Source organism: Corvus moneduloides, chromosome 24 (genome assembly GCF_009650955.1).
Source record: "Corvus moneduloides isolate bCorMon1 chromosome 24, bCorMon1.pri, whole genome shotgun sequence".
Classification (NCBI taxonomy): Eukaryota; Metazoa; Chordata; class Aves; order Passeriformes; family Corvidae; genus Corvus; species Corvus moneduloides.
Genome location: NC_045499.1, coordinates 875,405 through 903,143, shown reverse-complemented (window position 1 = coordinate 903,143; position 27,739 = coordinate 875,405). Strand labels below are relative to the sequence as shown.

The 27,739-nt window shown below is 53.5% G+C and overlaps 2 protein-coding genes across 4 annotated transcripts in view; one reads left to right on the top strand and one right to left on the bottom strand.

Moving 5' to 3' along the window:
* Window positions 1-14,653, top strand: DENND2D (DENN domain containing 2D). The gene is made up of 12 exons (XM_032132725.1): window positions 1-2,755; window positions 5,766-5,950; window positions 6,482-6,594; window positions 6,724-6,793; window positions 7,903-7,980; window positions 8,092-8,232; window positions 10,166-10,314; window positions 10,440-10,617; window positions 11,085-11,126; window positions 11,731-11,821; window positions 12,231-12,470; window positions 13,753-14,653. Exons 1-12 carry the CDS (start codon window positions 2,053-2,055, stop codon window positions 13,812-13,814), a joined length of 2,052 nt encoding a protein of 683 aa, XP_031988616.1. The 5' UTR covers window positions 1-2,052; the 3' UTR covers window positions 13,815-14,653.
* Window positions 14,654-19,734: 5,081 nt separating this feature from the next.
* Window positions 19,735-27,739, bottom strand: part of CEPT1 (choline/ethanolamine phosphotransferase 1) — a 30,147-nt gene continuing 22,142 nt past the window's right edge. For all 3 annotated transcript variants that reach the window (XM_032132728.1, XM_032132726.1, XM_032132727.1), the window contains exons 6-9: window positions 24,314-24,445; window positions 23,526-23,684; window positions 22,232-22,357; window positions 19,735-20,518 (exon numbers count right to left, since the gene is read on the bottom strand). In XM_032132728.1, coding sequence (XP_031988619.1) covers window positions 20,399-20,518; window positions 22,232-22,357; window positions 23,526-23,684; window positions 24,314-24,445 — 537 coding nt within the window. In that variant the 3' untranslated portion in view covers window positions 19,735-20,398. The remainder of the gene's footprint in view (window positions 20,519-22,231; window positions 22,358-23,525; window positions 23,685-24,313; window positions 24,446-27,739) is intronic.

The following is a 27,739-nucleotide window of genomic DNA, read 5'->3' as shown; positions in this document are numbered from 1 at the left end:
GCCCAGAGGAGGAGGAGGAAGCTGAGATGCGAGCAGGGTCCGAGCCGTGCGGACAGCCCGGTCCCAGGCGATGCGGCCCCGCGGACACTCCCAGCGCTCCCCTCCCGCTCCCCGCGGTGGGAGCGCACCGAGCCTGCAGAAACCGAGCTCCAGCGCGTATTCAGCAGCACCGCGGCTTCGAGGAGGGAAAAACAGCCAAACACAAAACTCCCTGCGGCTGGTCAGGGAAGCGAAACGACTTTGGCAGCGGCCGCGGAGCAGCGCGACGGCGAGCGGGGGACGCGCGGTGGCCAGCGGCCCCCAGGATCCCACAATGCGCCTGTTTGTTGTCCCGGTGGGCGGCCGGATTCCCGCAGAAAGGAGCTTTCAGTGGGAATATTCAGAAGTTCAACCTCTCGCAGCAACGCAAGGTTTGCTGGATTGTGCCATGGCACAAAGGGACAGTGTTTCCTCGGGAGCGGGAGGTTTTGTGGCTGGAACACGGCGCTTTTCTTCCCGCACAGAAGCCGCCTGAGCGGAATCACGGCGTTATCGAGGCGGGATCGCACTCAGAGACTTGCCTTAAAGGGAGAAAGCAGAAAAAACCCCAGTGTTTATGGGTATGAAATCAAAGAATTTGGGGGGTTTTCTTCTATCTGAAAGCAGCAGCTGTTTTCCTAAGGTGGCGCCAGTTTCCACGGAAGCGTGCGTATTCCTGCAAAATCGAGGGGAAAACCCCTAACTTTTCCTTTCCCTTTGTGCCTAGAGGAAATTTGTTCTGGGAACAAGCCCTGTACGCAAACAAACAAGCTGTCCTCTCCTCCGGGAAGCACAAATTCTTTCCCACCCACTCAAACTCAGCCAGAAAAATGACTCCTGGACCAGCAATTCCCCGATAACCCCAATGAGGAGGCAGCATCCTGGCTGAATCAGAGGCACGTGTCCCGGTGGGGACGAAGTTTGGAAGCATCCGCCACCTCTGCAAGCTGGTGAAGGCCACTTCTAGCGTCTGCAAACCCATCCTCGAGCTCCAGCCCACACTCGGGAAAGGGAGAGGGATGGGAGGTGTTGCAAAATAAAAAAGATGAGGACATTTGGTGTAGGGAATCTGCTCTACAGCTGCAAACGGCCCCATGCTGGCACTGAGGCAGAGAACTGTGCACAGCTCATCACACCTGGAGTCCAATAACCGATAGCTGTGCCCAAGGTCCCTCTGTGTGTTTAATTAGGATCATAGAAGGTATTCATGACTTCAATTTTCGGATCAAGGAATGGTTTGGAACAGATCTTAATTACTGCAGAAGCACTGCCCAAAAACAGCAGAGCAAATATTGGGGGACAGGCTGAGAACGGGAAAGGAGGATTGTGCTTTTAAAGATAACATTGGTTTTAAAGAGACTTTCCCCGTGGTGCGTGTGGAGCAGTGAAACCACCCGGCAAAGCCGAGCAGCTCCGCAGTGCCCGGGCGTGCCCGAGGCAGGGAAACCCCCGGATCGCAGCACAAGACACTGCGCTTCCTTCCTGCAACGAGGGAGGATGGCAACCGGCCTCCAGCCCAAGAGCTGGACGAAACACCTCTCAGTATCTCTAGGAGGGAGGATACACCTCTGACCGGTGGAGAAACGCCAGCCCGAGGTACAGCTCAACCCGGCCAGACGAGCTCTCAGCCCACGGCACTGGGAATGAAGCGCTGTGGAGCCACCGGAGCGGGTGATGGGCTGAGTGCCCATCTCACTGCAGAGCGAGAGACCCCAACACCTCTGTACCCTGCAGGGGACGGGTCAGTGTCGTCTCCGACTCCGCAGAGGCTGCGCTGGTCCTGGCACTGGTGGGGGCCCAGGGAGAAAAGGGCTTGGACGAGGCCGGGAGGCTGGAGCAGGGTTTGGGCAATGCCGTGGCAGTGGGCAATGACTGTTTTGTCCCCTTGTTCCCACGGTCCATGCCCCGATTCCCACCCTGTGCCCAGTCGTGCCCTGTGCCCCAGCCTAGGCTGTGCCGGCTGCCTACTAGTGTGCCCAGCCCCGTTTGAGGGGATGCTCAGGTCCCTCTGTGTCCGGTGCTCCGCGTGTCCCCATGCCCGATTCTCCTGGATGCCCCATGCCCGGCTCCTCCTGGCATCCTTATAACTCGGGGTGTTCCCAGCTCCCCCATTCCCGCTTGTCCCCACGACCATCGTGCCCGCGTGCTCTCAGATCCCGGTGCTCCCAGTACCCCCGTGCCCCTGCTCTTCTGCAACCAGGTCTTCCCTCCTCCCCCATTCCCGATGCTCCCAGAACTCCCGTATCCAGGTTCCTCCCAGGACCTCCTTGCCTGGTGCTCTCGACTCCTCCCCAGTGCTCCCAGGACTCCCATTCCCAATTCTTCCCTTACCCCCTGTCCTGTGTACTCCCGGATCCCCCATCCCCAGTTCCTCCTGGCATCCTCGGCTCCCTGCTCCCCTCATTCCCGATGCTCCCGGGCCCCCCACGCCCGTTTCTCTCGGGCCACCCCGTGCCCCAGTGCCCCCACTCCCCGGACGAGTCCCCCGTGCCCGGCCGGTGCCAGGTGTTGCCCCGTTCCCCGCTCCTCCTCCTCCTCTCCGCCCCGTGCCGTCCCTCCTCCCCCGGGAAAGCGAAAGCACGGCGGGCGGAAGCCGAGCGCTCCCCGCCGGGCCGGGCCGGGCCGGGGCCGCACCGGGACCGCACCGGGACCGCACCGGGGCCACTCCGCGCCGCGGCCACCATGGCTTCCATCGGCAACTTCTTCCGACGGAGCCTGCGGCGCGCCGGCCGCAGAGGTGAGGGGCGAGAGGGGCTCCGGGAGGTGCCGGTGCCGGTGTCAGGGTCGGTGTCGGTGTCAGGGTCGGTGTCGGCGTCGGGACAGGTCCATCCCCAGTGCCGCGGCTGCGGGAGCCGACGGCTGCCGTCGGAGCGGGGACGTTCCCGAACAGATGGCAGCGGCTCGGTCCCTCCAGCCCTGCTCATTCGCACCCCCCCGGCGGAGCCCAGCTCGGGCCGGCTGCCCCGGGACTCGCCGCATCTCTTGCTCCATTCTCGGGGGCTCAGCCCGTCCCGAAGGTTCAGCCCGTCCCGAAGGTTCAGCCCATCCCGAGAGCTGCACCCCGTCCATCCCCCGGGAGCCCACCCCTTCCCAGCTGAGCCCACCCCAGCCCCAGGGGCGACCCCACAGATCCCCTACCTCCCCACATCCCCACTGAATAAGGCATCGCAGGTCATGCCGGCGCATGGCATCTGGGACATCCCTGGGGGCTTCCATGGGGGGACCCACGAGGGAGATGGTGCCCCTCAAGACAGTTGGGTGTTGCAGAGCCTTCAGAAGGCAGTGCAGAAATCGGTCCTTTGGGATTTATGAGCTTTTCCGAGATACCGAAGGGATCATCGGAGTTTTCTGGCTGCCAGAACAAAGCAGTTGGAGCAGCCTGTGGATCTGGGGGGGCTTACTGCTCTCCCCTCCCCGTCTGGCTCTGGCTCCGTGTGCGCTCGATGTTCCCAGCTCAGCAGAAGAGGTTTGATAAAGCGAAAGCCATTTCCTCTCCACTGGGGCAGGTGGGCAGCTAGGCGGCACGAGAAGCTGAGCTCCCCCGCCAACCAGGTCGGGAAACTTTGGCACACCAGAGCCCGGGAGTTTTCCGGGAAAAGCAAACCGGTTGTGCCACAAGCAGAGTGGGGCTGAGCACAGCCCTCGGCGATAAGAAAAGCCCACGGCAGCCTTTGCCCTCTCCGTGCCCGGTGGATGGAAGGGTGAAGATCCACGTCACCGGCAGCCACTTTCCATCCGGGAGCCGCGAGAGCCCTCCTGGCCACCCTCCTCCTTCCCCTCCTCGCAGGGGCTGCTCCCACTGCTGGGGGTCTGGGGGTTGTCCCTGAATCTTCCTGGCACGGGCTATGGGAGAGTCATTGGCTCTTGTGACCCTGGCTCATGTTCCCGGGAGATGAGGCACTGAATCCTGCCGGTTTGGGGCTGCGCTGGGCTCTCTGATGTTCAGCCTGCCTGACAGTTCACTCCATACATCCCTGGAGCTCATCTTCCAGCCCAGGGATGGGGAGCTGTGGTCTTGGAGGGGTTTAGGCTCTGCCAGTGAGGGCTTTGCAGGCAGACCTAGCACTGCTGGGGGATCCACACTTCCATGTGCGAGGCAGAGCCATGGCCTGGCATGGCCAGGCTCTCCAGAGCAGCGGGTTTGACTTGATTGCTTGTAAACCCCACAGACAAAGATGCAAATCCAGTCCTTGCTCGAAAGCACATCTGGTGTTCTCTGAAATGCAGGATGGGACTGGATAGGCAGGATTTAACTGGACTTTCATCTTGCCCTGGTGAGGGGAAAACAACCAATGCCAGCGTCCAGCGCAGATGGGGGACACCAGCAGCCCTCCCATGGCACAGCCTTGTTCCCTGGGGTGCCCCCAACAGCAGCCTCCTGCCTGGGTCAGACATGGGACTAGAGCAAAGCCAGTGCTGGAGCATCCCAAGGAAGAGCAGGAGAAGCAATGCACATCTTGTCAACCTTTTCCCTGGCCTGGAGCACCTCGCTGGGCAGGTCCAGGATGATCCCCAACGAGGAGAAACCAGAGGTGTCCTCAGCCAGGTCTCATCCTCAGGACACTCCCAGGCTTCCCCTGCTGCAAAGGAACCTCTTTGGGATTAATTTCACCTTGTGAAAGAGGAAGGACTTTGCATGTGGGGTGGAGCAGCCCCAGGGTGCACGCAGGGGTGGCTTTGAACATTTCCCGACCCCGAGCTGGGAAAGGCATTTCTGGTCCCTGGGAAGGGACATCCTATGATGGGACTGTGAGTGTCACCTCTCAGCCCTAGCCAGCTGTGGCACAACCAGAAGAACCCAGGGATGAACTCTGCAATCTGGGGACAAACTGCAAGAGCCAGTTATTTCATCCAGCCACTTATTTCTTTTCTTTGCTATTCCTAAAAGAGCAGCTCAATTTTTCTGCTCCAGCTCCCCACCATAATCAGAGATGGGACAGTTTCTGTGCCAAGAACAAGGGATAAAGGGAGGCACAAGTGGCCTCTGGCAGAGGGAAGAGCTGTGGCATGGCCTGGCTGCAGTCTCTGTCCGGCATTTAGCTCCTTTCCAGCCCTCGGGTCTCACTGTCCCACTGTGGTCATCCCAGGGCCCTTGGAGATGCTGGATGGGGCTCTTCCCCCTCCTATTCCTGGCTGTTCAGGGTGTGACAGCTGACGCTTCCCAGCTGCCTTCCCCAACCGGCCCGACAAGAGCTGGGGCGGAATCTCAGGCAACTGCTTTGCTTTGGGAGCTGTGGTTTAGGGAAAACCCTCGAGTAGCTCATTTGCAATCAGCAGTTCCCAGGACGTCTGGCAGGGAGAGGTTGGGATTCATCTGACTGGAGCTTTTGGGGGTGCTTGAACAAGATCTGGGCTGTTTGTTTGCTGTTTACTTCCCCTAAGGGAATAAAATTAACTGTTACAAACATTCCCACACCTCCCTGCAGATGTTTAATGCAGAGCCCATCTGCTCTCCCTCATTCCACATGCCCACTTCGCTCTGGGCATCCCTCTGCCCTCGCTGGGCTGGGGCAAAGGAGGGCTCAGGGTTTCTTAGGATTTTCCCTAAAAGACTCATAAAAGCCTTTCTCTTTCCTTTTCATGTCCCCAGCTGCTCATATTTCAAAAGTCCTGGGCACCAGGACCTGGTTCCTTCCAGCCCCTTTAGCCAGTTCATGTGTAACTCTGCAACTCCTCCCTTGCCCTCAGGACACCTCACACCTTTCATTGCACTCTGATCTGATTTTTTGGGGTTTTTTTGGCTTCAGAAGGAAAAGATGGGGCCTCTGCTGCAGAAAACACCCCCCCGCGGGTGCCACAGGGGAAGCCGGGGGAGCGGAGCTCGGTCTTCTACTCGGCTGGGCAGTTCTTCTTCGAGTACCTGGTGGTGGTGTCGCTGAAGAAGATGCCAGATGGACATTATGAACCCAAGATAACCTACCAGTTCCCAAAGGTATTTAGTGCCGTGTTTCTGATAAGATCCGTGTTCCACATTTAGGGGAGAAGGGGATGTTGTTCCTTCCCCATCACTAAAGCCATGGAAGGAGAAAAGTGCCCCATGCCCTTGAGTCACAGCCCCAGACCCCAGGGCTTTGCCTGCCCCGGGTTGGGGTTGCTGGGACCATCTGTCCCTCCCCATGATCCCAGCCCAGGGCCACAAACCCCAGGAGGAAACTCCCAGGGGTTGTCTTTGGCCTCCTGTTCCAAAAGGGGAGACCACAGCAGGGAAATCACACCTCAGGGAGGCGGCACAGGAGGAGATCCCAGTTTGCCAAGGGTGCCTCTGCTTTGCCTCACTGTCCATGGGTGAAAGTCAAAATTTGGATTTTTGGGAGATGCTTGTCCAGACATGTGCACACCCCTTCTGCATCATTCTGAGCTGGGGGTCGCTTTGGGACAGACCCCATTCCACCCCACCCCACCCCGTCCCTGGGGATGATGGGGGCCCTCCATCTCCCTGACTCTTGGCATCGCTTCCTTCCAGCGTGAGAACTTGCTGAAGGGCCAGAAGGAGGAGGAGGAGCGTCTCCTGCAAGCCATCCCCCTCTTCTGCTTCCCCGACGGCAACAACTGGGCCCCTGTCACGGAGTTCACCAGGTACCTGCCCCACTGCAGGGTCTGGGCTGGGGCCCCCACCCCTGTTGGACTCCTGAGGGCTGGAAGGACCAGCCCAGCCCAGCCCAGCCCAGCCCAGCCCAGCCCAGCCCGTGTTTTCTCTCCTTGCAGTGAAACCTTCTCTTTTGTCCTGACCAACGTGGATGGCAGCAGGAAGATCGGCTACTGCAGGCGGCTGCTGGTGAGCCCTCCCCACCCCACCCCCATCGGGGGTGTCACCCCCTCCCCACGGTGGGACACAGCACCTCCTGACCTGCCCACAGTGCAGCTCTTGGGGACGTGCCTCAGAAGCCCCCTTTGGCCTTGACCAAAGTGATGACAAGCAGCAAGAGGGTACCCAAAGAGGGTTTTGGAGCTCTCTGCTGAGCCATCAGTCAGATGCTGGATGGAGGAAACAATGAGTGTTCACAAAACATGTGGATGTGGCACTTGGGGACACAGTTTAGGGGTGAATGTGATGGTGCTGAGCTGACTTTTGGACTTGGAGGGCTTTTCCAAACTTAACGGTTCTGTGATTCCCCCCTGGTTTCCACAGTTTCCCTGGCTCCTTTCCCTTGTCTGAGGTGGTCAGGGTGGCTGAAAATCCCACTTGGGATCAGGATGGGAATGCAGCCATCCAGGCACCAAGGAGCTGGGAGCCCTCAGCCCCATCCCCACAAAAACTGCATCTGAGCAGTGGCTGTTCGGCAGCTCATGGGTTTGACCAGCTCAGGGACTCTGAGGTGCGATGGTCTTCCCTGGCTGCTGCTTTAAACAGGGACATAAATCCAGGAGGGCATCCCTGTGCCACAGCCTGGGGTCTTGCTGGATCCCACCATCCCTTCACCCTGGTGAACCTTCCCATTTCGGCATCCAGGGCTGAGCTCAGGCTGTTGGAGGGCTGACAGTGCAGAGAGCAAACAGACCCAGGGTAGTCCAGTTGGAAAGGGGGAAAAAAGCCAGAGAACTCATCCTGATGGCCCCTGTTGTAGCAGGAGACAGGATTAACCCCAAGGATGGTGGGGCAGGATGTCTTGGAGAACGTGTCTGGGTGGGAGGAGAGTTTGGGAATATGCCAAAGGACTTTGTACCAGAATTATGAACAGCTTAGGCACCCAAATCACCTTCTCTGGGCACCCTCTGCTTTTCCAGCATCAGCTGCATCCTTAGCCTTGGTCCCGGCCCCTGATCTGAAAATCCCCCAGTGAGTGACTGGGAATTTGAGGGGAGCAAGTGAGGATCCCTTTGGAGAGCATGGAGCTGGTGCAGGGGGCTGGGAGATGCTCAGATCCTTTTCTCACACTCTTCCAGCCATCCGGGCGTGGTGTCCGGCTCCCTGAGGTTTTCTGCATCATCAGCTGCCTGGGCTGCTTTGGGCTCTTCTCCAAGGTAGGGACGTGGTGGCTCTGGCCCCGTGGTGGCCCTGTCTGGCCCAGTGGTGGCCCTGGCGACTGCTCCTTTGTCTGCTGGGCATTCCTGGCTCACCTCTTTCTCCCCCAGATCCTGGACGAGGTGGAGAAGAGGCGCCAGATCTCCATGGCAGTGATCTACCCCTTCATGCAGGGCCTTCGGGAATCGCCCTTCCCAGCTCCAGGGAAGACTGTCACTATCAAAAGCTTCATCCCCGAGTCGGGCACAGAGGTTGGTGGGGAACCCGGGGTCACCTCCTGGACTGCTGCAACGTGAGGAGCCGGGGCTGTGTCCGGGAGCATCCTCCACACCTGCAGCACCCAGGAGAGCTCACTGGAGCAGGGCAGGGTGGGTCAGGCTGCCAGCGGCCTCATCCCTTGGGAATATGGCTGTTACCTCCCTCCTGATCTGGGAGGAGAGCAGTGAGGGTGAGGATGGAGCCCATCCCCAGGGGATGCTGCCCCATCTTTGCATCCTCTGCAGCCCCCCCAGCCTGGAGCTGGAACTGCCACACAAAAACCTCTGTGGACACCGTGCCGGGACTTGCACCGCCCTGATGCCAGAGTGGGATCTCGTGCCAGGGGCTGGGAGGGGGGTGTTGTGCCAGTGGCTGGGAGCTGCTCCTGCTCCTGAGCCAGTGCTGGGGACCACAGTGGTGCCAGGGCTGTCGGGGGCTGCAAATTTCTTCCCAAAAGAGGTGGTCGGGCACTGGCACAGCCTGTCCAGGGCAGTAGTGGAATCACCATCCCTAGAAGTGTTCAAAAACCACACGGATGTGGCGCTTGGGGATGGGGGTTACTGGTGAATGTGGAGTTGCTGATTTTAGAGGGCTTTTCCACCCCTGATGATTCCATGATTCTACTCTTCTCCATACCACTGTGCTCAGCTCCCAGCCTTGATTCCTGCCTGGTTTAGCCCCCCGGGCAGGTGCAGGTGTGTGGCAAGCCCAGCTCTTCCCTGTGGAGAAAAGATCTGATCCAGGCAGGGATGAGAAGATCTCATCGTGCCCACGCACGGCCCAGACTCGCACGGGCACAGCCTTTTCATTTGCTTTTTCTTTCTCTTGTGGCAAAGCCGAGCTGGAAAAATAGGAAAGATCCGCTCTGGCACTGGGCAAAATATCCTTAATGCTGAGCATCCCATGTATGTGCCCTGCCAGGGAGGCCCTCAGAGCAGGATCCCTCCTCTAGAGCAGTTTAGCAGCTGGTGATCCAAGCGATTTCTTCATCCAGGGAGCTTGTGCAAGGCTTTGCAGGTTGCTCAATGCTCTGGCCCAGGGCCATGGTTGGGAGCACGGCCTGGGCTGCCAGAGAGAGGAAGAATGAGGATGTTCTTTGAAAGAGCTGCGCTGTGGGGCTCTGGGCAGGGGCTGGAGCAAGGCAAGGAGATCACTGAGACCAGGAAAGGAGGGGAAATAAATCCTGGGTGCTGCATGGGCTGAGAGCTGGGGATGAGGCAGGATTTGTGCTGGAAAGGGGCTGTGGGGCCCAGCCAAGCCTGATGCTGCTGGCTTGGAAGATGCTGCTTTGGTGGAAAGGCACAGGGAGAAGGGGCTTCACCCCTGAAGGATGGGGAGAGGGGCCAGGACTGTGTCATGAGCTGCACGGTTCAGGTACTCGCTGTGTCCGGCTGCCACAGGGCGATCAATGGGGTCAGGAGAATTGTCATGGGCAAAGGCAGCTGAGTAGCCAGCCTGCCTGCAAATATCTATTAGAGCCCTCAGTTGTGGGACATCCTAGCCACGAATCGCCAGGCTGACCCTGCCAGAGAGGCTTTAGAGGAAGGGTTTGTCATGCCCTCCCCACTCCTCCGTTTCCTGGCAGGTCACAGGTGACCTGTCAGACACTGAGATGGGACATGTCCCTGCCACCCCCTGCCAGGGACTTGGGAGCACTGGAGAAATGAGGCATTTGGGTTAAAAATCCAGTGCCCAAATAAAGAGCCCCCCAGTGCACATCACCGACGGCTTCCCTGAGTCCTCAGCGCTGCACAGGCTGGATCTCCTGGCAGGATGAGACGGGGTTTGTCCCTTGCACATGGACACGGTGGGTCCTGCAAACACTGGGTCATTAATTGCTTCCAAATCACCTTCTCAGGGAGCCAGGGCAGGACAGGGGGAGCATTGTCCCCCCTAAGCTGGGGTTCCATGGCTCTTCCTTGGCAGCTCATCGAGCTCACACGGCCTGTGGATGCCCACCTGGAGCATGTGGAGTTCCAGGCTCTGCTCCAGCGGCTCAGCCCTCAACTCATCCTGCACATCTTCGCCTCTGCCATGCTGGAGCGACGGCTCATTTTCCTTGCTGAGGAGCTGAGGTGAGTCCCAATCTCTTGCCCATAAAAATGCCCATAAAAATGCCCTTGAAGTGGCACAGGACACAGCAGAGCTCGAGGTGGGACGTTCCCTTGTCCCCACCATGGTATCACCACCTGTCCCGCAGTGTCCTGTCTCAGTGCATCCATGCCGTGGCTGCTCTCCTGTACCCCTTCACCTGGGCTCACACCTACATCCCCGTGGTCCCCGAGTGCCTGCTGGACACCGTGTGCTGCCCCACGCCCTTCATGGTCGGCATCCAGATGCGGCACCTGGAGCGGGTCCTGGAGCAGCCAATGGAGGAGGTATTTCATCCCGAGGGGAGGGCAGCTGGATGGAGCCATCGGTTAATCCGTGTCCCCAGCTCTGGCTCGGCCCCAGGGCTGGAGGCTCTGCTTGTGCCCTTTTCCCATTCGGGGAGGCTGGAAATGAGGGCATCTTCCATGTCCCGTCCTGTTGGTGCCTGGGGCGGTACCTCCACCCTCCCCGGAGAGCTGCCCTGCCCCTGTGGCTCCAGGAGCTGCTTCTGGGGTCACCCCAGCCTTGAAACAGAGGAAAGCTGTGTGGGGACAAGCTGCCAAACCTGCAGCAAAAGCTGGCCCTGTGGGGAATGTGCTGGTCCCCCTGCCCAGGTTCCTCCAGCAGAGAGGGGCTGATCCCTCTCCTGCCACCCTCACGGGCTGGTGCCACACCAGTCCCATCCCAAAATGGGTGGGAGGAAGGCCAGATGCCTTGGCAGGGCTAAACCTGGTCACTCCCTGCTCTCTTTCAGGCTCTGATAGTTGATCTCTGTGAAGGGAAGATCATCCGGGCGGTAGGTGCTCCCTGTGTGGGGGTGGGGCTGGGGGTGGCCTAGGTAACCCCAGGAAGGGCCTTTTCTCCTTTGCTGTCAGCTACCTGGCAGCTTCCACATTTTTAAATGGCTTCAAACTGCCAGAGGGCAGGGTTAGACGGGATTTTGGGAAGGAATTCTGTCCTGTGAGGGTGGGCAGGCCCTGGCACAGGGTGCCCAGAGCAGCTGGGGCTGCCCCATCCCTGGCAGTGTCCAAGGCCAGGCTGGACGGGGCTTGGAGCATCCTGGGACAGTGGAAGGTGTCCCTGCCCATGGCAGGGGGTGGAATCCCTTCCAACCCAAACCCATCTGGGATTTTGTGGTTCTATGATTTTGGGGGCAGAGCCATCTCAGTGCCACCCACCCAGGGGAAATGCCCCATGTGGGAATGTCTGCAGCCACTGCACCTGGCTTTTGAGCCAGAACAGCAGGATCCATGCACGGGATACCCCACACCCACATCTCTGCAGCACATTATGACGATAATTAATTAATGAGCTTTGAAAACCCCCCTGATGGGCTGCACCAACCCACGGCCCCCTGAGCTGGGTTCCCTCTGGTGCTTCATGGCCCCATTGCCTTCCAGGTGGGTGATGAGGAGGAGATCCTGCCCGGGAAGCTGCAGAACGAGATGCTGGTATCTCTGAACAGGCACAACAACAACAACAACGTGCACAGTAAGGATGTCTGTCATGGTAAAACAGCCCTGATCTGCCCTCTCCATGGCTACAGACCTCAGCCAAGGGGTTTTCCTAAAGGCACGTGGTCTGGGATGTTTCTCTCCCTATTTGCAGGGGTAATCCCTTGGCTTTTTCTCTGTTCTTTGAAACATGAGAGCAGGAACAGATCATTCTGCTAGAAAAATGGATTTTTGCTAATATTTAGAATGCTAAGATGCTGCCACCCTGGAAAGCAACACAGCCAGGGTTCCCTCAGCAAAATTAGTCTGATCTTTGATTAGTGGCAGAGGGAGGCTCTAAGCAAATCATTCCTTGGGATGCAAACCCAGACCAGGTTAAAAGAAGGCCATGCTGTCTGTGTTCAGAGGTGCCATCCCCACCTCTTGTGCTCCGTGTCCCCTTCCAGCCTCGGAGCAGGTGAACGCCCTGGTGTCCGAAGCCTTTGTGCACTTCTTTGTGCGGCTGGTGGGGCACTACGCCTCCTACATCAAGTGGGGCAGGAGCGGCTCCGGCAGCTTCCAGGAACGAGCCTTCTGCAAGGCCATCGCCTCCAAGAGCTGCCGCAGGCTCGTGAAAAAGTTTGTGAAGACCAACATGTTTTCCCTATTTATTGAGGAAGCGGAGAAGAGCAGGATCCCACAGGAAGGTAAGGTCCCGTTTCTCCTCCCCCCGCAGTGGGGTGAGCTCTGTGGAACCCTGGGCTGGTAGGTTTAGGGGCAGAGACACCTCGTGCCTGGTGAGGGATGGGATGCAGCCCAAGCTGAGGGTGTTCCGGGCACTGAGCAGATCCTGTGTGCTCTCAATGGCCTCATTTCTCCATCCCTGTCAAGCAATAAAAAATCCTCATTGTGACTCCCCATCCCTGGCAGTGTCCAAGGCCACACTGGACAGGGCTTGGAGTGACCAGGTCTAGTGGAAAGTGTCCCTGTCCAGGGCAGAGTTTGGAACTGGATGAGCTTTAAGGTTCTTTCCAACCCAAACCAGTGTGGAATTCTGGATTCTGTGATTCATTTTAGATTGTGTCACTCGCCTGGAGCTGGGGCCGGCTCACTGGGAGCTCTGTGTTGAGGCCAACAAGCAGCAGCAGCAGCACAAACATTTGGCTTGGGCACAGCAGCAGCTGCCGGGAGCCTGACTCAGCTCAGCCCCCAGCTCTGTGGCAGCAGGGCTGGTCCTTCCCCCTTCCCGGGGATTTACAGGGCACAGGGCAGAGCTGAGCCTCCTCCCAGCCTGGGACAAGGACAAATGGGCAGTGGAGGTGGAGGAAGCCACCCAAAAACTGTACTGGTGGATGGAGACATCCTGGGCTGGGATCTGCCACCACGCCCGGGGGGCTCCTGGCTGGCACTGCCTCAGGTGCTGCTTCTCTGCCCTTATGCGAGACCTTATAGGGCAAACCTGGACCTGGGCAGGGAGAGAGGGATGGCACAATCCCTCTTTTCTCATTGTATTCCCAGTCTACGTCACCATTCTGGCTTTCTTCTGGGTCTGCTGCTTTCTCCCTTCCTTGCTGGTGGGAAACACAAAACTGAACAGGAGTGAACACATGGGTTAAAAGCTCTGGCTAACCCAGCATAATAAAGCCTATTTTGGGTGAGAGGGATGGGTAGCATTGCAACCACCCCCATTTCACAGACTTATAGAATTCCAGAATTCCAACAAATTGGGTTGGAGGGACCTTTAAAGGGCATCTCGTTCCACCCCCTGCCATGGCAGGGACACCTTCCACTGTCCCAGGCTGCTCCAAGCCCCATCCAGCCTGCCTTGGACACTTCATTTCCACATTTACCCCACGTCCTCTCTGGGCACAGCTGTCCATCACCCAGCACAGTTTGGGGCACAAACACTTCCCAGGATTCGGGCTGCACAGCCCTGTATCCCCCATTCCAAACACCAGCACCCCACCCATGACCTTTTCTCCTCCACAGCGTATTTCCAGCAGAAAATAACTGAGTACCATGAACAGAAGAAGCACCGAAGGGACTCCTGAAGTCCAGCCCAGGAGCAGAGCAGCAGGACTGGGATTGACACACCCCTGCCAGCAGCACCACACTGGACTCTGTTCCTGCCCACCTGGGACTCCTGAGCTGCCTGGGCACCAGTCCTGCCCTTTCTTCCTCAGGGCATCATTGCACTGCAGAACTCTTTGCACGGAGCTGGTGCCGGGCTGGGGTTTCCCTCCCAGCCGTGGTTGCTCCAGGGACACTGTGACTCCCAGTGCTCGGCCCTGCACAGTCCTTGTCCCCCCAGCACCTCACGCAGAGGGAGGGCAGCCAGGGCTGGCTGCAGGACAACAGGGGTTTAGAGTCATTATTAGAAGGGGGGAAAAAAAGGGATGAGTAGGAAATAGTGTTACTTCTCATGGAAACAAACCAGGGGTTTGCAAATAAGGAACATCCCATTGAACAGTTCCTGAGGTTTTGTTATTAACAACTGTTTGATATTGTTTTATTGAGCCATTGTTAAACACCAGCAGGAGCAGGTGGGGGGGTTTAGTGGTTTCCTCTCTCGCAGCTGCCGCATTACTGGTGCCACGTAGAGCCAAGTTTGGCTTTCTAAGGAAACAAAAATACTCATTTCCAGCAGGTTATTTATTTGTGCTGGAGCAAACTGTGAAGGCCACGTGGCTGTGGGGTGTCAAGGGGGAAACCAGCTGATCAACAGCTTTGGGGAGGGAGGAAGGATTTGTTCCATCCCAGAGTAAAAGGTGTCACCATCCTCCTTGGGTCTGGTCTTGGTGCCAACTTCTCTTAAAACCTTGCAGTTCCTCTCTGAAATGTGATGCCAGCAGCAGATTAAAGCTAAATTATTGTTCTCCTCCTTTCCAAATTCACTCACCCAGGAAATAAATATAGCAGCAGGGAAGCTGGGCTGGGGCTGCAGATCTGACTGGTCCCATCCCAGAGAAACCTGAGTCAGGTACTTCTCCCAGCAAAGGCTGGGGATGATGGCAGAGCTGCTTTCTCCTCTCTGGGATCATACAGCGAGGCTGTCACATCACTTGGTACCCAGCAGGCATCAAAATATCAAAAATATCCTGGAATCATGGAATCTCAGACTGGTTTGGGATGGATGTTCATGATCACCCAGTTCCACCCCCTGCCATGGGCAGGGACACCTTCCACTAGCCCAGGTTGCTCCAAGCCTCATCCAACCTGGCCTTGGACACTGCCAGGCACGGAGCAGCCACAGCTGCTCTGGTGTTCCAGGGCCTCTCCACCCCCACAGGGAAGAATTTCTTCCCAATATCCCATCTATCCCTGTCCTCTGGCAGTGAGAAGCCATTTCCCCTTGTCCTGTGACTCCAGGCCCTTGTCCCCAGTCTCTCTCCATCCTTCTCGTGGTTCCTTCAGGTACTGACAGGACACAATTAGGTCACCTCAAAGCTTCTCTTCTCCAGAGTGAACACCACCAATTCTCAGCCTTTCCCCACAGCAGAGCTGCTCCATCCCTCTGACCACCTCGTGCCTCCTCCCCTGGCTCCAAATCCAGTTTAACACAACTCTTGCAGTGGTACTGGAAGGCCCAGCAGGGGATTTTACACAAGCACTGAAAGGCAGCAGGCTGCCACTTGGCTCTTCCTCTCAGAGCTGGGCAACATCCACCCAAACAAGAGATAAAGGACATTTATTTTCAAACCCTTCATGCAGTCAGGCACAAATGTGACAGAAGCATGGCTGGGCACAGGGCACAAACAGCAGTGAAAGTCTCCAGCCCTGCTGAAGGAAAATTGTTGATTTGTTGTTCAGCCCCCACATGTGTTTGGAGGGGGAGGAACAGGAATTATTTGTTAGGAAAAAAGGGCATTTTTGGCACTGGGGATGTCTTCTCTGGCTCCACAAGTTCCTCCTCATGGGTAGAGAGAGTGGTACAGAGTTAACTACAGGAAATTAAAGATTAGTGGTATTTTCTTGTTTTGTTTTTTTTTTTATTATTATATTTATTTTTCAAAGTTCAATCAACAGCAGAAAATGGTGTGGAAAATCAAGGGCACCTATCAGGAATAATCCCTTTGGAAATGATCACTTGCCTCACCCTTCTCCTGCTTGGTCATTACATCGTGAGGAGATTCCAAACCTTTCGGTTGTGAAGCCAAACACCATCTCATTGAGAAATTGGGAAGTGGTTGTCATTTTGGAAACAATTATAAATCACCCAAGGGACTGAACTGTGTGATTGCTTAATTCCTGCTGGAGAGAAAACTGACAGAAAGTTATTCCTCAGCTGCTGAAAACAGATACACAAAAATGCATCCTTAAATTTAAAAATATATAAATTTTCAAATGCAGTCAGTGCTCCAACTGCCAGGCTAGGGTAAACTCCAGCAGCAGAAGGGCTGGAGCTGCCTTAGAATCATCAAATCCCAGAATGGTTTGGGTTGGAAGGATGTTAATGATCACCCAGTCCCACCCCCTGCCATGGGCAGGGACACCTTCCACTGTCCCAGGCTGCTCCAAGCCCCGTCCAACCTGGCCTTGGACACTGCCAGGGATCCAGGGGCAGCCACAGCTTCCCTGGGCACCCTGTGCCAGGGCCTGCCCACCCTCACAGGGAAGAGTTTCTTCCCAATATCCCATCTAAAAATCTCCTATTTTAGTTTAAATTCATTCCTCCCTGTCCTATCACTGTCTCCTTGTGTAAAAGACACCCTCCTGGTTTTTAGAGGCATTTGTTATAAGTTCTGGCTTTAACACCTTCCCTTTAATGCCCAAAGGGTGGACAGGCTGTTTGCTGGGGACACACTGGGAAGGCTCAGCTGGGGCTGCTGGGAGCAGGGACACCGGGGCTGGGTCACACTGCAGCACATCAGCACAACCCACAGCGTATTTTTAAATCTTTCTTCCTGCTCGAGATTTGCCCAACTCTTGATCCAAGCCTACAACAGTAAATAAAACAGTGCCAAGAAATGTTTTCCTGAACTGGAAAGAGCTCATTTATTCTGCTAAATTGTTAACATAGTTCCCAGCAGAGCACTGGCCAGCTCACACCACCCAGACAACAGCAGGCAGCTCAGCCCCGCTGCTGATTTGGGACTCAATCCCTGCTACACAGCTGCCCTGGGGAAGATAAGTTTCATGCTCTGGCATGTGTCACCCTCTGCCAGCAGCCTCAGTGCCAGCAAGCAGTCCTGGGAGGGTTCACCCTGCTGGAGGTGAACGGCTCCAGGGCAGGAACAGCCCCTGCTCCCACCCCACTCCCGGCCCACCAGGCCGTAACCTCGGAACTGCTGCAGTCCTCACACCCTGGAAATGATTCAACTCCTCTGCAGCTCCATTCCACACCCACAGCTGGGCTACAGCAGCACTGGAGGTACCTGGGGCGAGCTGGGTAGGATGGGAAGAGGAGGAAAATACTGCTTTGAAACAAAGCTGACACTTGGATGACACAGAAAGAGGCCCTGAGGTGTCCTGACCTGCCCCTTTCCTGTGTTAAACCCCTTATCAGAGCAAGGAAACTCCTTCAGCAGCGCTTAAAGAGCCAACACAACACCCAGGGGAAACTTCCAGCTTCTCTCTACAAATGGAGAAGAAAACCTGCAGAGCAGAACTGTATTTTTCTAGCACGGCATGTTCTCAGTCCCAGGTGCTGCTGCTGCAGAAGTTCCTCCTGAGCGTCTTCTGGACACAACCAAAAGTGAAAGAGCACATCACGAGATCGGGCTGAGCCAACAAATCCCCTGCTCCCCTTCTCGGCCCCACAAGCACGTCTGATGTGAGCCATGGCCACAAACAAGGCAGGTGGAAAGGTCATTTATTCCATCATCTGTCACCATACCCAGAGCCACAGCAGCACTTTAGAGGGCTTGGATTGCCAGCAGGGACTGTTCCCTGATAACACTGAAACTGCATCAGCAGAGAAATGGAGTTGTTTCTTGGCTGGGGTCATCCAGACTTCCAGGGAGTGAAAAGCTCGGGAAAAGGTGTCCTATTGCATTTCCTGAACAGCAGCAGGCTTCAGTTTTGCACGTGGAAGTCTGGTCCTACACAGCTTTTTAAAGGCTTTGGTTCTTCTCCAGTCTCACATATCAAATTATTTGGAGCAGCCTAATCTTGAAGCCCTGAGGACTGAGAGCAGGAATCTCGTTGTTTACATGGGTAAGTGGGCACAGAGGTGTTTGGTCAAAGGTTGGACTGGATGAAGCACCGGACTGATTCTGATTTGAGGAAACCACTCACACTCCAGGGAGGGACTTTCCAGCAACAGCTCTGCACCCACTCAGTGCTGATGAAAGGAAACACATGGTTTGTAAAGGGCACTTTCAAACCCTTCCAGGCTCTTCCCTTGCAGACTTTTACCTGCTCCCCTTGAAGAGCAGTAGCAGAGGCTGCATTGTCCAAATCAACCCTTTCCCCAGCTCACTGCAGTTAAAACTCAATTAATGAGTTCCCTGAATGCCACTTATATCTAACAATGTCATTCTAGAGCTGTCACCTCACACACAGAGATGCTCCCGGCACCAAGGCACTTGGAGCAGAGCTCCAGGACACTTGGGAGCTGCCCCAGGAGTGTCAGGGAGCTGCCCCAGGAGTGTCAGGATGCAGGAACCAAATGCCCTCTCTGCCTCCAGCCCAGCAGGGACCCTGAGGAGACCCTCAACACAGGGCCAGGTGCCCAGAGAACCCTCAGCTGCGCTTGCCATAAAGCTGCTGCTCACAAGATTCCAAGTGGCAGTGCAAGGGTGGAGTGGGGAAGCCCTGCAAGAGTCTCCTCCTCATCCTGAGCATGTTCCCAACTCCCCCCGTGCCCCCAGGCTGACACAGCACCTCCATCTCACTTGCTGACACAGTGCCACCCTGCAGGAAGGAAGCAAGAGTCTTCCAAGCACAGAAGGCACAACACTGGGCACATCCCTGTGCCAAGGCTGAGCTGAAGGACCTGGCACCTCTGCTCCACTTCCCAGCACAGCCCAGCAGGGCCAGCCTGCTCTGCCCCCACAAACACTTCAACCACTAAACCAGAGTCACCTTCCTCCATGTCCTCTCCAGTCCTGTCCCTGCCAGGACACAAGGAAGCCCAATCTCTCAGTCCACAGCAGTGGGACACTGAGCACTGCCCAGGGAGGGGGAACAAGGGTTTCAAACCTCTTCAGGCACCGCAGGAACTGAGTTTTCTCTCCACTTCCTGAGCACATTTTCTAATCACTGGAGTATAACAGGAAATCCGCATCAGCGCTTCCAGGAGCTGAGGGAGGTTTTGACTTTGTTACTGAGGTGTGGGGTTTTTTGGTTTGGCTTTTTTTCTGAACATGAGCTGTGTTTGGCTCCTTCAGAGCCATGTTGTTGTCCACAGGCACTGCCTTGGCCTGGGCTCCCAGCACAGAGGAGAAGTTTCCTTCCCATCTTCAGAGAGATGCTCCATGGTCAGAGGGCTAGGATTTCAGACATGGGATCCCAGCATTCCAGCTCTGTCCCCAGCAGTTCCCCCACAGCCAAGGCAGATCCTGCTCAGAGACACTCCCTGCTCTGCACATCAGCCCCTTTGCCTGGGGGCTGAAGTTTCCCTCAGTGCCAGGGCCCATGGCACCAGGTGAATTTCATTTGCATGCAATTAAACCCTCCATTAATCTAACTTGGTGTCCCTTGTGCAGTTCACCACAATTAAAATAGTATTAAAACAACAACAGAAGAAAGAAACCCAAACTTACTGCACTATATAGCAGGCAAAGTTCTCTGAGATCCTGGAATGACAACATGATCCACATAAAAGCACTCTCTAAAGTGCAGGCAGGTTTGTCCTTCACAAGCCTAAGCAGGACAGAGCAACACACACATCTCAAGACAACTGTTGCTCTCAGAATTCTTATTTATTAAGAGCAGAAAGGAAATTTTGCTTAAGTTTTATACATAAAAAAGTAAACAGTAAATTTTTTTTCTTATAGTCTTTTCCACTGAAGAAAATTGAGAAATAAGTTGTCTTTTTAGATAATGTTTATTTAAAAAAATAAAATTAATTGACAAAGATACCACACTATTTTGCATGCCGGGCACCCCTTGGCTCGCAGGACCCTGTTCAGCACGAAACCGCTTTGTCAGCAATGCACGAGCAAAATCCACCCCAGCCTGGCTCCCACCTGGCAGCTGCTGCAGCCACACAACTTAGTGAGATATCTCTGGGTTTTACCAGCTCAGGTCTTTAGTAAATAAATTCCAAGTGGACACTAAACAAGTATATCACTAAGAGATGATGAAATATTAAAATTAAAAGCAAATCAGATTGCAGCTGTAATTATACTACATTAGAAACTTCAGTTGGTGGGGATCCATTCACCATATAGAGATTAATTTGTAATCAAGGTAATTACAAAGACAGAGCATTACTCCCTGCATGCTTTCCCGGGCTTGGAACCAACAGAGTTGACTACGTGGAGAGTTGACTAGGGTGTACTTGAAATTCACTCTCTCAGGCAGGAGACTAGTTAGGAGTGTTACTGATAACAAAGAAGAAAAGTTATACAACATTGATTATTATAAATTACTTTGTTCTTATCTGCTTTTTGCCTTAGTCTCCTACAAGTCTTCATCCATTCCGTGGAAACCCAACTCCTCCTCCCTTCCCCTGCGGCAGCGGCCGTCCCTAGTGGTGGTTTGAGTGCGAGGGGCAGCCCTTGATGCGGAACACGTGGATGTGCAGGTGGGCAGCGATCTGGTTGCACACACTGACACAGTATCGGAGCAGGTCGAACAGGGACAGGATCTGCACAGGGGAAAATCATCCACAGTTACACCCCTATGTTCCTCAAGGGCCACACACGGGTGTAAGAGCCCACACTCCACAGCACTGTGGTCCACTGAGCTAAATCTCCAACCCCAGGAATAACCGTGGCTTGGGATGGAAGAGACTTTAGAGCCCATCCAGCTCCACCCCCGCCATGGCAGGGACACCTTCCACTAGCCCAGGTTGCTCCAAGCCCTGTCCAACCCGGCCTTGGACACTGCCAGGGATGGGGCATCCCCCCCTAAAGGGTTTCTGGGAATGCTGGGCTTCTTTCCAGCCCAAGATAAGACAGACTCTTAATTCTACAATGAGAGAGTGGAGAAGAGTTACAGCAGCCACACAGATACCGTGAAATGCCCCATTAACTCTGAACGGTGATAGCCACACACACAACGTCTTCTCACATCACATCACATCAACAAAATTTTACTAAAAGGTTAACACTGGTTTTGTACATTAAACTCGAGCATTTGATCAGCCCAGATGAGCTGAATTTAAGATCTTTTTCCCAATGGGTGCTGGAGTCAGGATGGACATTCCAGAGCTTAAGGCACAGCCAGAGCACCCCTGCACTGCCCATCACAGACCCCTGCTAACGAGGCAGCAACACTCATCTGCAAAATATTCTAATCTAAGCTTTGAATATGTGCTACAGTGCTTTAAAATTTTAAATTATCACAGAGTCATCGAGGTTGGAAGAGACCTTCAAGATCATCAAGTCCCACCATCACCCCAGAGCCACCATAATCACCCTTAACCCATGTTCCCGGGTGCCACATCCAGACACCTCTTGAATACTTCCAGGGATGGTGACTCCATCACTGCCCAGGGCAACTTATTCCCATGCCTGATTAACTCCTTCAGCAAATTTTTTTTCAAATATCCACCCTGAGGCCGTTCCCTCTCCTCCTGTCCCTGTTCCCTGCCAGCAGAGCCCAACCCCCCCGGCTGCCCCCTCCTGTCAGGGACTTGTGCAGAGCCACAAGGTTCCCCCTGAGCCTCCTTTGCTCCAGGCTGAGCCCCTTTCCAGCTCCCTCAGCCGCTCCTGGGGCTCCAGCCCCTTCCCCAGCTCTGTTCCCTGCCCTGGACACGCTCCAGCCCCTCAATGTCTCTTGTCAGGAGGGGCCCAGAACCGATCCCAGGACTGGAGGTGCCCCAGCAGTGCCAGCACAGGGCACCACACTGGGCCTCTGGACACACCATGGCTCTGACAGCCCAGGGGCCATTGGCCTCTTGCCCACCTGGGCACACCTGGGCACATGTCCAGCCACTGTTACCAGCACTCCCAGATCCCTTCCCAGCTTCCCAGCCACTCTTCCCCAAGCCTGGAGCATTCCATGGGGCTGCTGTGACCCAAGGACAGGACCTGGCACTTGGCCTGGTTGACCCTCCCACTGCTGGCCTTGGCTACGGATCCAGCCTGTCCAGACCCCTCCAGCAGATGCACATCCCACCCAGCCTAGTGTCCTCTGCAAACCGACTGGGAGGGCCTCGATCCCCTCACCCAGACGGTGCCCAGGACTGTCCCAACCCCAAGCCAGGGACACTGTGACCCTGCTCAGCTCTGCACCAGCTTCAAATCCACCCTGTGATGTTCCTTCTCAGTCCCATCCCCTCCAGGGGACTCAGCTGGGCACAGCCAACACAATGAATTAGTGGCAGAGCTAATTAATAAAATGAGCCTGGACTCACCAGGGCAATCCAGAGGACAATATATTCATCAATAAAGCTGTTAAAATACTGGTCAAGGAACAGCAGTGCTGGGCCTATGAATGCTGTGTCATACAGATACATCTCACTCTTGGTCATATGGGCAACCTGCAGTAAAAAAAAGAGAAGTTTAAGAAATAAACATGTGCCAGCCAAGGCAGAGTGATTTTCAGAATACACAAAGCCACTTTACTGCAAAATATCAAATACTCAAGTGGCAGCAGCAATATTGTTTGAACCACAGAGCTCCACAGCTACAGAGATGCAGGGTTTGCAGAGAATGTAGCACAGGAAAAAAAACTAACATGTTTTCCAGCCCACCTGCTCCTCCTGCCACAAACCAAACAGTGAAATTGAAGCAGACTGGTAAATTTTAAAGCTGAGCCTGGAAACAAAATCTCACAGCTGCTGGAGCTTCAAAAGTCAGGGACACTTGGTGTTCCTCTCTCTCCACCTCTTTTTCTCCCATTCCACAAGGATCACCACCTCTGTCTGGTTACAATTTCATGAACATTTTTGGTGTTCAAGTGTGACCTTCCCACCTCCCTACAGGCACAGAACCCACCCCACACTCCATCCTCACTGCCCAGCACGGCTGGGATGGGACTGAGCACCAAAGCAGGTCTGGTAAGAAAGAAACTTTTCTTCCACTGTGAGCTTAAACTCTTCCTCCGCTGTGAATTTGAACTCTTCCATTGTGAGATAAGTCTAGCACTGACCCAGCTCACAGCAGCCCAACAGAGCCCTGCAGAACTGGGATGGTATTTCAGGCAGGAGCTGTTTAACCCTCATTCATTGACACCTCCGCCCTTGCACAAACCTGTTAATGATTTTAACCCCTATTTCCCTCCAATTCTTTAAGTTAAACCGTCAGCAAGTGTTCCAAACCTCAGCAGCTCCATCACCTCCTCTCCTTCTGACAAACCCTCCTCCTCTTTGCATCTGAAGGGGATTCCAGCCACCTCTGTTCCAGCCCAGCTCTTCACACATGTGCACAAATACACTGCGAAAGTGTGAATTAACAGCTGGGGAAGGCGGAGAAACAGCTCTGAGCTGTCCTGGTGCTGCCTGTGCAAGCACAGCATCAACTCCAGGTTTCCACTGCCCTTTCGAACAGAAAAAGGCTCTGCTGCACCTCCAGGCTACTTAAAGCAAAGCACGAGTATCTCTTCAGCACACAAACAAGTGCAAGTTACTCAGTGGAACACACAGAGAGCTCCATCATCTACAAAAAGTTCTCCTGCAACAAGACTTAGGAAGGCTCTGGCACACTCACCACCAGTTTATTTGTGATCTTAGCAGACACAAAGCCAAAAGTCAGAATGTAGAGGCAGGGGTGCCTCTCAAAGAGCTGCACAGCAGATTTCTTGTAGATCATTGCAGCCAAGGCGATCACTGAGCCAATATGGAGAAAAGGTGAGAGGACACTCGTTCCCTACGACGAGATGAAAGCACGAGGTTAATAAAATGTGCACATTGCAAAGAAACCTCAAAGAGCCCTGCACGTGGTGTGCAATGAGGGGGTAAAAATAAAGTCACATTAGAAACTTCTTTCTGAATGCTGGTAAAAGGAACAAAAAGTGGTGAAACTTGAGCAAGCAGCAGCTGAGAATGTGGTGGAAAATTTCTGGTGCTGGGGAAAAAAATCAGATTTGCAACAGAAGGTGCTTGTGCAGACACCTCCACTTGTTCTTTTACACTGGTAATATGAATAATAGATCTTTTATAAGGATCAAACCCAGAATCTTCTTGAAAATTTTCCTTCTGAATGGATTTTTGCACAGGATTTTTCTATGAACTCTTCAGAGAGGAGTGTATTTGTATAACCTGGGTCTCATTAATTCAAAAACAAATATCAAAGTACAATGAGTACTTTTATTCAAAAATTTTAAAACTCTTACTCCTAAATCTACTATTCTTACACACACAATATTAACTTGTTTTTCCCATGCCAGCAAAGAGTTGAAGGGAAAATATTTCCCAAGGAGGAGGGTTTATGTTAAATACAAACTGTGGCTGAAGAGCCTCCGTGCTGAGGAGGAACTGGCAGCCCAAGGTACTCACTGCTATAGTGGATCCATTTTTGCCAACTCCACCCGTGAAGATCACACCAAAGTAGTTTGTACAGGAGAATACGGTTCCTGCCACAGTACAGAGAGCTGGGAATATTTTCACCTGAATATTCAGTATTGGAATCTTAATGGAAGAGAGACAAGAAGTTAAAATATGCACAAACTCAAATTTGGGTTAATATTTCAGGTGCACTCAAACACTCCACTTTCCAACACAACGTTTGCTCTTCTTTCTCTGCTATACAGAGATTGACATTCCTACAGAGAAAAATGTATTTTCCAAAAAATCCTTCCATGAAGCTTCCCAGAAAGCCAGATTTATGTTCAGTTACCAGAGAAGAGACACCAAAAGCAGAGAAATGGACAGAAACCAAGAACTTGCCCTAAATCATCCCAGGGAAGAGAATCATCACCTTTCCTGAAGCTGCAGTCAAGATCAAACTGGGCAGAGCAAAAGCCACTTGGGATGGTCAGATAAACCCCTTCAGGGACTGGATCTGATCTTCTGGGCAAGACAAGCAAAGAGATCAGACAAGCCAGATCCGAGTCAGTGACCCAGGAAGGATGAGGTTGCTAAAGAGGGGGAGAACGAGCACAGGCAGTTTCGAAAGTTTCCTTTGTCTTTTAACGGTCATGTTTCAAGCAGAACAGGAAAAACTAGAAATGAAGAAGAAAATAGTCCAAACTAAACCACAGGAAATATGTTATGGATGCAAGCGTTTAGAGATAACTACCCAAAACTTCCCAACTGTACCTATTCAACTGCTAAAAGCTCTTCATTTGGGAGCTGAAGTCGTGGCACTCAACTGAATAAACGCTCAGCTCCCCAGTGAGTCCAGTCAGGAACAGAACTTCAAAGAAGGTCAAGCTGCTTCTATTTTTCTTTAATTACACTCTCAGAGTAGCATTCAGAAGATAAATCATGGGATACTATGAGTTGGAAGGGACCCATCAGGAGCATCCAGTCCAACCCCTGTTCCTACACAGACACCCCAACAATCCCACTCTGTGCCTCAGAGTGTTGTCCAAATGCTCCCAGAGCTTGAAGATCATTCTTGAAGATCCTAAGTTTTCCATTCCACTCAACAAGTGAATCTCTTGATCTTTCCAGGGCATGAATAAGAGGCAGAGGAGCTTTAATCCTCCATGCCTTGTTCAGCCCACTCCCCAAACCCTGCCCAGTTTCATGACACTCAAATATATTTCACCCTTGCTAAGGCAAAAAAAAAAAAAAAGGCCTTTTCTGCAAGACTGTAGAGAAAGAATAAAGATAAGTAAAGAGAAGGCTTGAATTGCCAGCCTGGAGCAGTACTTGCAATCATTCATTAATGTCAGGAGGCTCAGGACTCATGTACCTGTGCTGGCCTCTGCCCCAGAACTGATACCTTGGTATTTAAAGAACGGGGTGAACCGGCTTTTACAAGCCAAAGGAAACAGTAGCAAACTGCATACAGGAGTCCAAGGACATTAAGGCTGACATTTCCCCACGACAAGAGGAGTTGGCTGTGAAAAATACCCCGTGAACTCCCAACTACCACTAGAACACTGGAGAAGGATGCTCAGGGAAGGAGAGGAGAAGGCCACACTGCTTTAACACCCAGTTTGGCCTCCTTTTGGCCTACACAAGCAGCTGCATCAGTGCAAAACATGTCTGCAGAAAATACTAATGAGAAACAGCCACATACAGAAATTTGGCAGAGGAAAGCCAGAAGAGTGGATTAAAAAGTCAGCACCTGCTGAATTTCTCCATGTACAAAATGGGAGCAGCAAGGCCAAAAGTGGGAAGCAGCAAAATCAAGGAAATAGCAGATTATTTTTATTTTTTCCCTCTGACTAGAGGGAGAGAGGGAAATGTTCCTACAAAGTGGCATTGCAGCCCCTGAATTTTAACTCAGAGGACATTGGAAGACAGCCACAAGGCTTCCTTGTCTGGTATTCCATTTATCACTACAGTCCCTGCAATTATTCTGCCCTTCCTGGTGATTCCAGGGGCTTCATCCGAAGCCACATGCAGGCAGAACTGCCCAAAACCATGTCAGCAATGCAGGGAAGTATCATCAGTCACAGCTTTTGCAGGCAAATCATGTTCTCTGTTAAACCCTCTGAGATTGATTACAGAGGGAAGGCTGCAGTGCCCAGAGAGCTGCTGAATCCAGGTAAATCCTGGGAAAGTAGCATTACAGGCTGGACAGGGCTTGGAGCAACCTGGGCTAGTGGAAGGTGTCTCTGCCCATGGCAGGGGGTGGAACTGAATGAGCTTTAAGGTCCACTCCAAACCAAACCATTCCATGATTCCAGATTCTGTTTGGGAAGAGCCCAGGCATGGCAAGAACCAAGGGCAGCAGGCAACAGACGGAGTCGGCAGCGGTGGCCAGAGCCGGCATTAAAGCAAGTCTGGAACATTTTGCCAGAAAATTACTGCCAGGATTCCAGAGTACATTCCATCAGAGTTTTGTGCAGCACAAATTGGGATTTAAAAAGCAAAATTATGAGGAAATAGGCCAGAGCAGAGCCCAGCTAAGGGCTCATGGAAGCAGCAGGGAGGAGCACATAAGGAGACACGGAGCCACTTCCTCCAGGAACTGCTCCTGCCACCAACCCCACAATCCCAGCTGGGCAACTCAGCCCCTGGAGTCCTTCTCACAGGGCTGGATCCCAGCTGGAGTCTGGAGCTGTCCAGATATCATGCAGTGACATCTGCCCAAGGAACAACTTCCAGAGGGCCAAACTCCAGCTTCACGTTCCCAAAGCGTTTGTGCCTTTTCATATTCCAGACCCTGTGGGAGAAAACTTCAGCAATCGCAGCACTTTTCTGCCTTCAAGCAGGAAAATCAACTCCAAATAATCAATGTATTAAACGAGTTACCCTAAGCTTCCTTGCTTTACTTGCATGTCCCAAGTGATTCCAGCTGGGATACTCAGCATCCCACAGGAATCACCCAGCTCCAGGAGCCTGGGGAGCAGCATTTAACAGGCTTTGAAGAGAATTTACACTGCCAGAAAGGAGGGAGCCAGGACAGGCACACATAGTTTCATGGAATAAAGGAAAGGTAATGAAAGCAACAATTGCCAAAATCCACAACTCTGCATTTTGCCTGTTCAGAGTGTTTTGCTTTTCCCATGAAAAGTGGAATGTTTGAGTACACAACCACATTTACTCCGTATTTCCCCTAGACAGAAGCAAATAAAAAATACCAAGCCACCAATTTTGCAGTCACATCAAGTATTAAAGGATTAGAGAGGGCTGGGTGAGATGGGGTTGTGTGATTTATTTTGCTCTGCAAGCAGTAAATAACATTTATCTCTAAGTGAACACAAAAATCTCACTCATTGAATTAAACAGGATTGTCATGGGAGACCTGATTAAGATTGTTCTCTGGAGAAATGCTCCATTAAACCAACAAAATAGTTTAGTATT

Coding starts and splice junctions, on each gene's coding strand:
- DENND2D (XM_032132725.1), top strand. CDS start 2,053: ATGCCCGATTCTCCTGGATGCCCCATGCCCGGCTCCTCCTGGCATCCT. Junction 7,981..8,091: donor GCTTTGGGCTCTTCTCCAAG/GTAGGGACGTGG, acceptor TTTCTCCCCCAG/ATCCTGGACGAGGTGGAGAA. Junction 11,127..11,730: donor AAGGGAAGATCATCCGGGCG/GTAGGTGCTCCC, acceptor ATTGCCTTCCAG/GTGGGTGATGAGGAGGAGAT.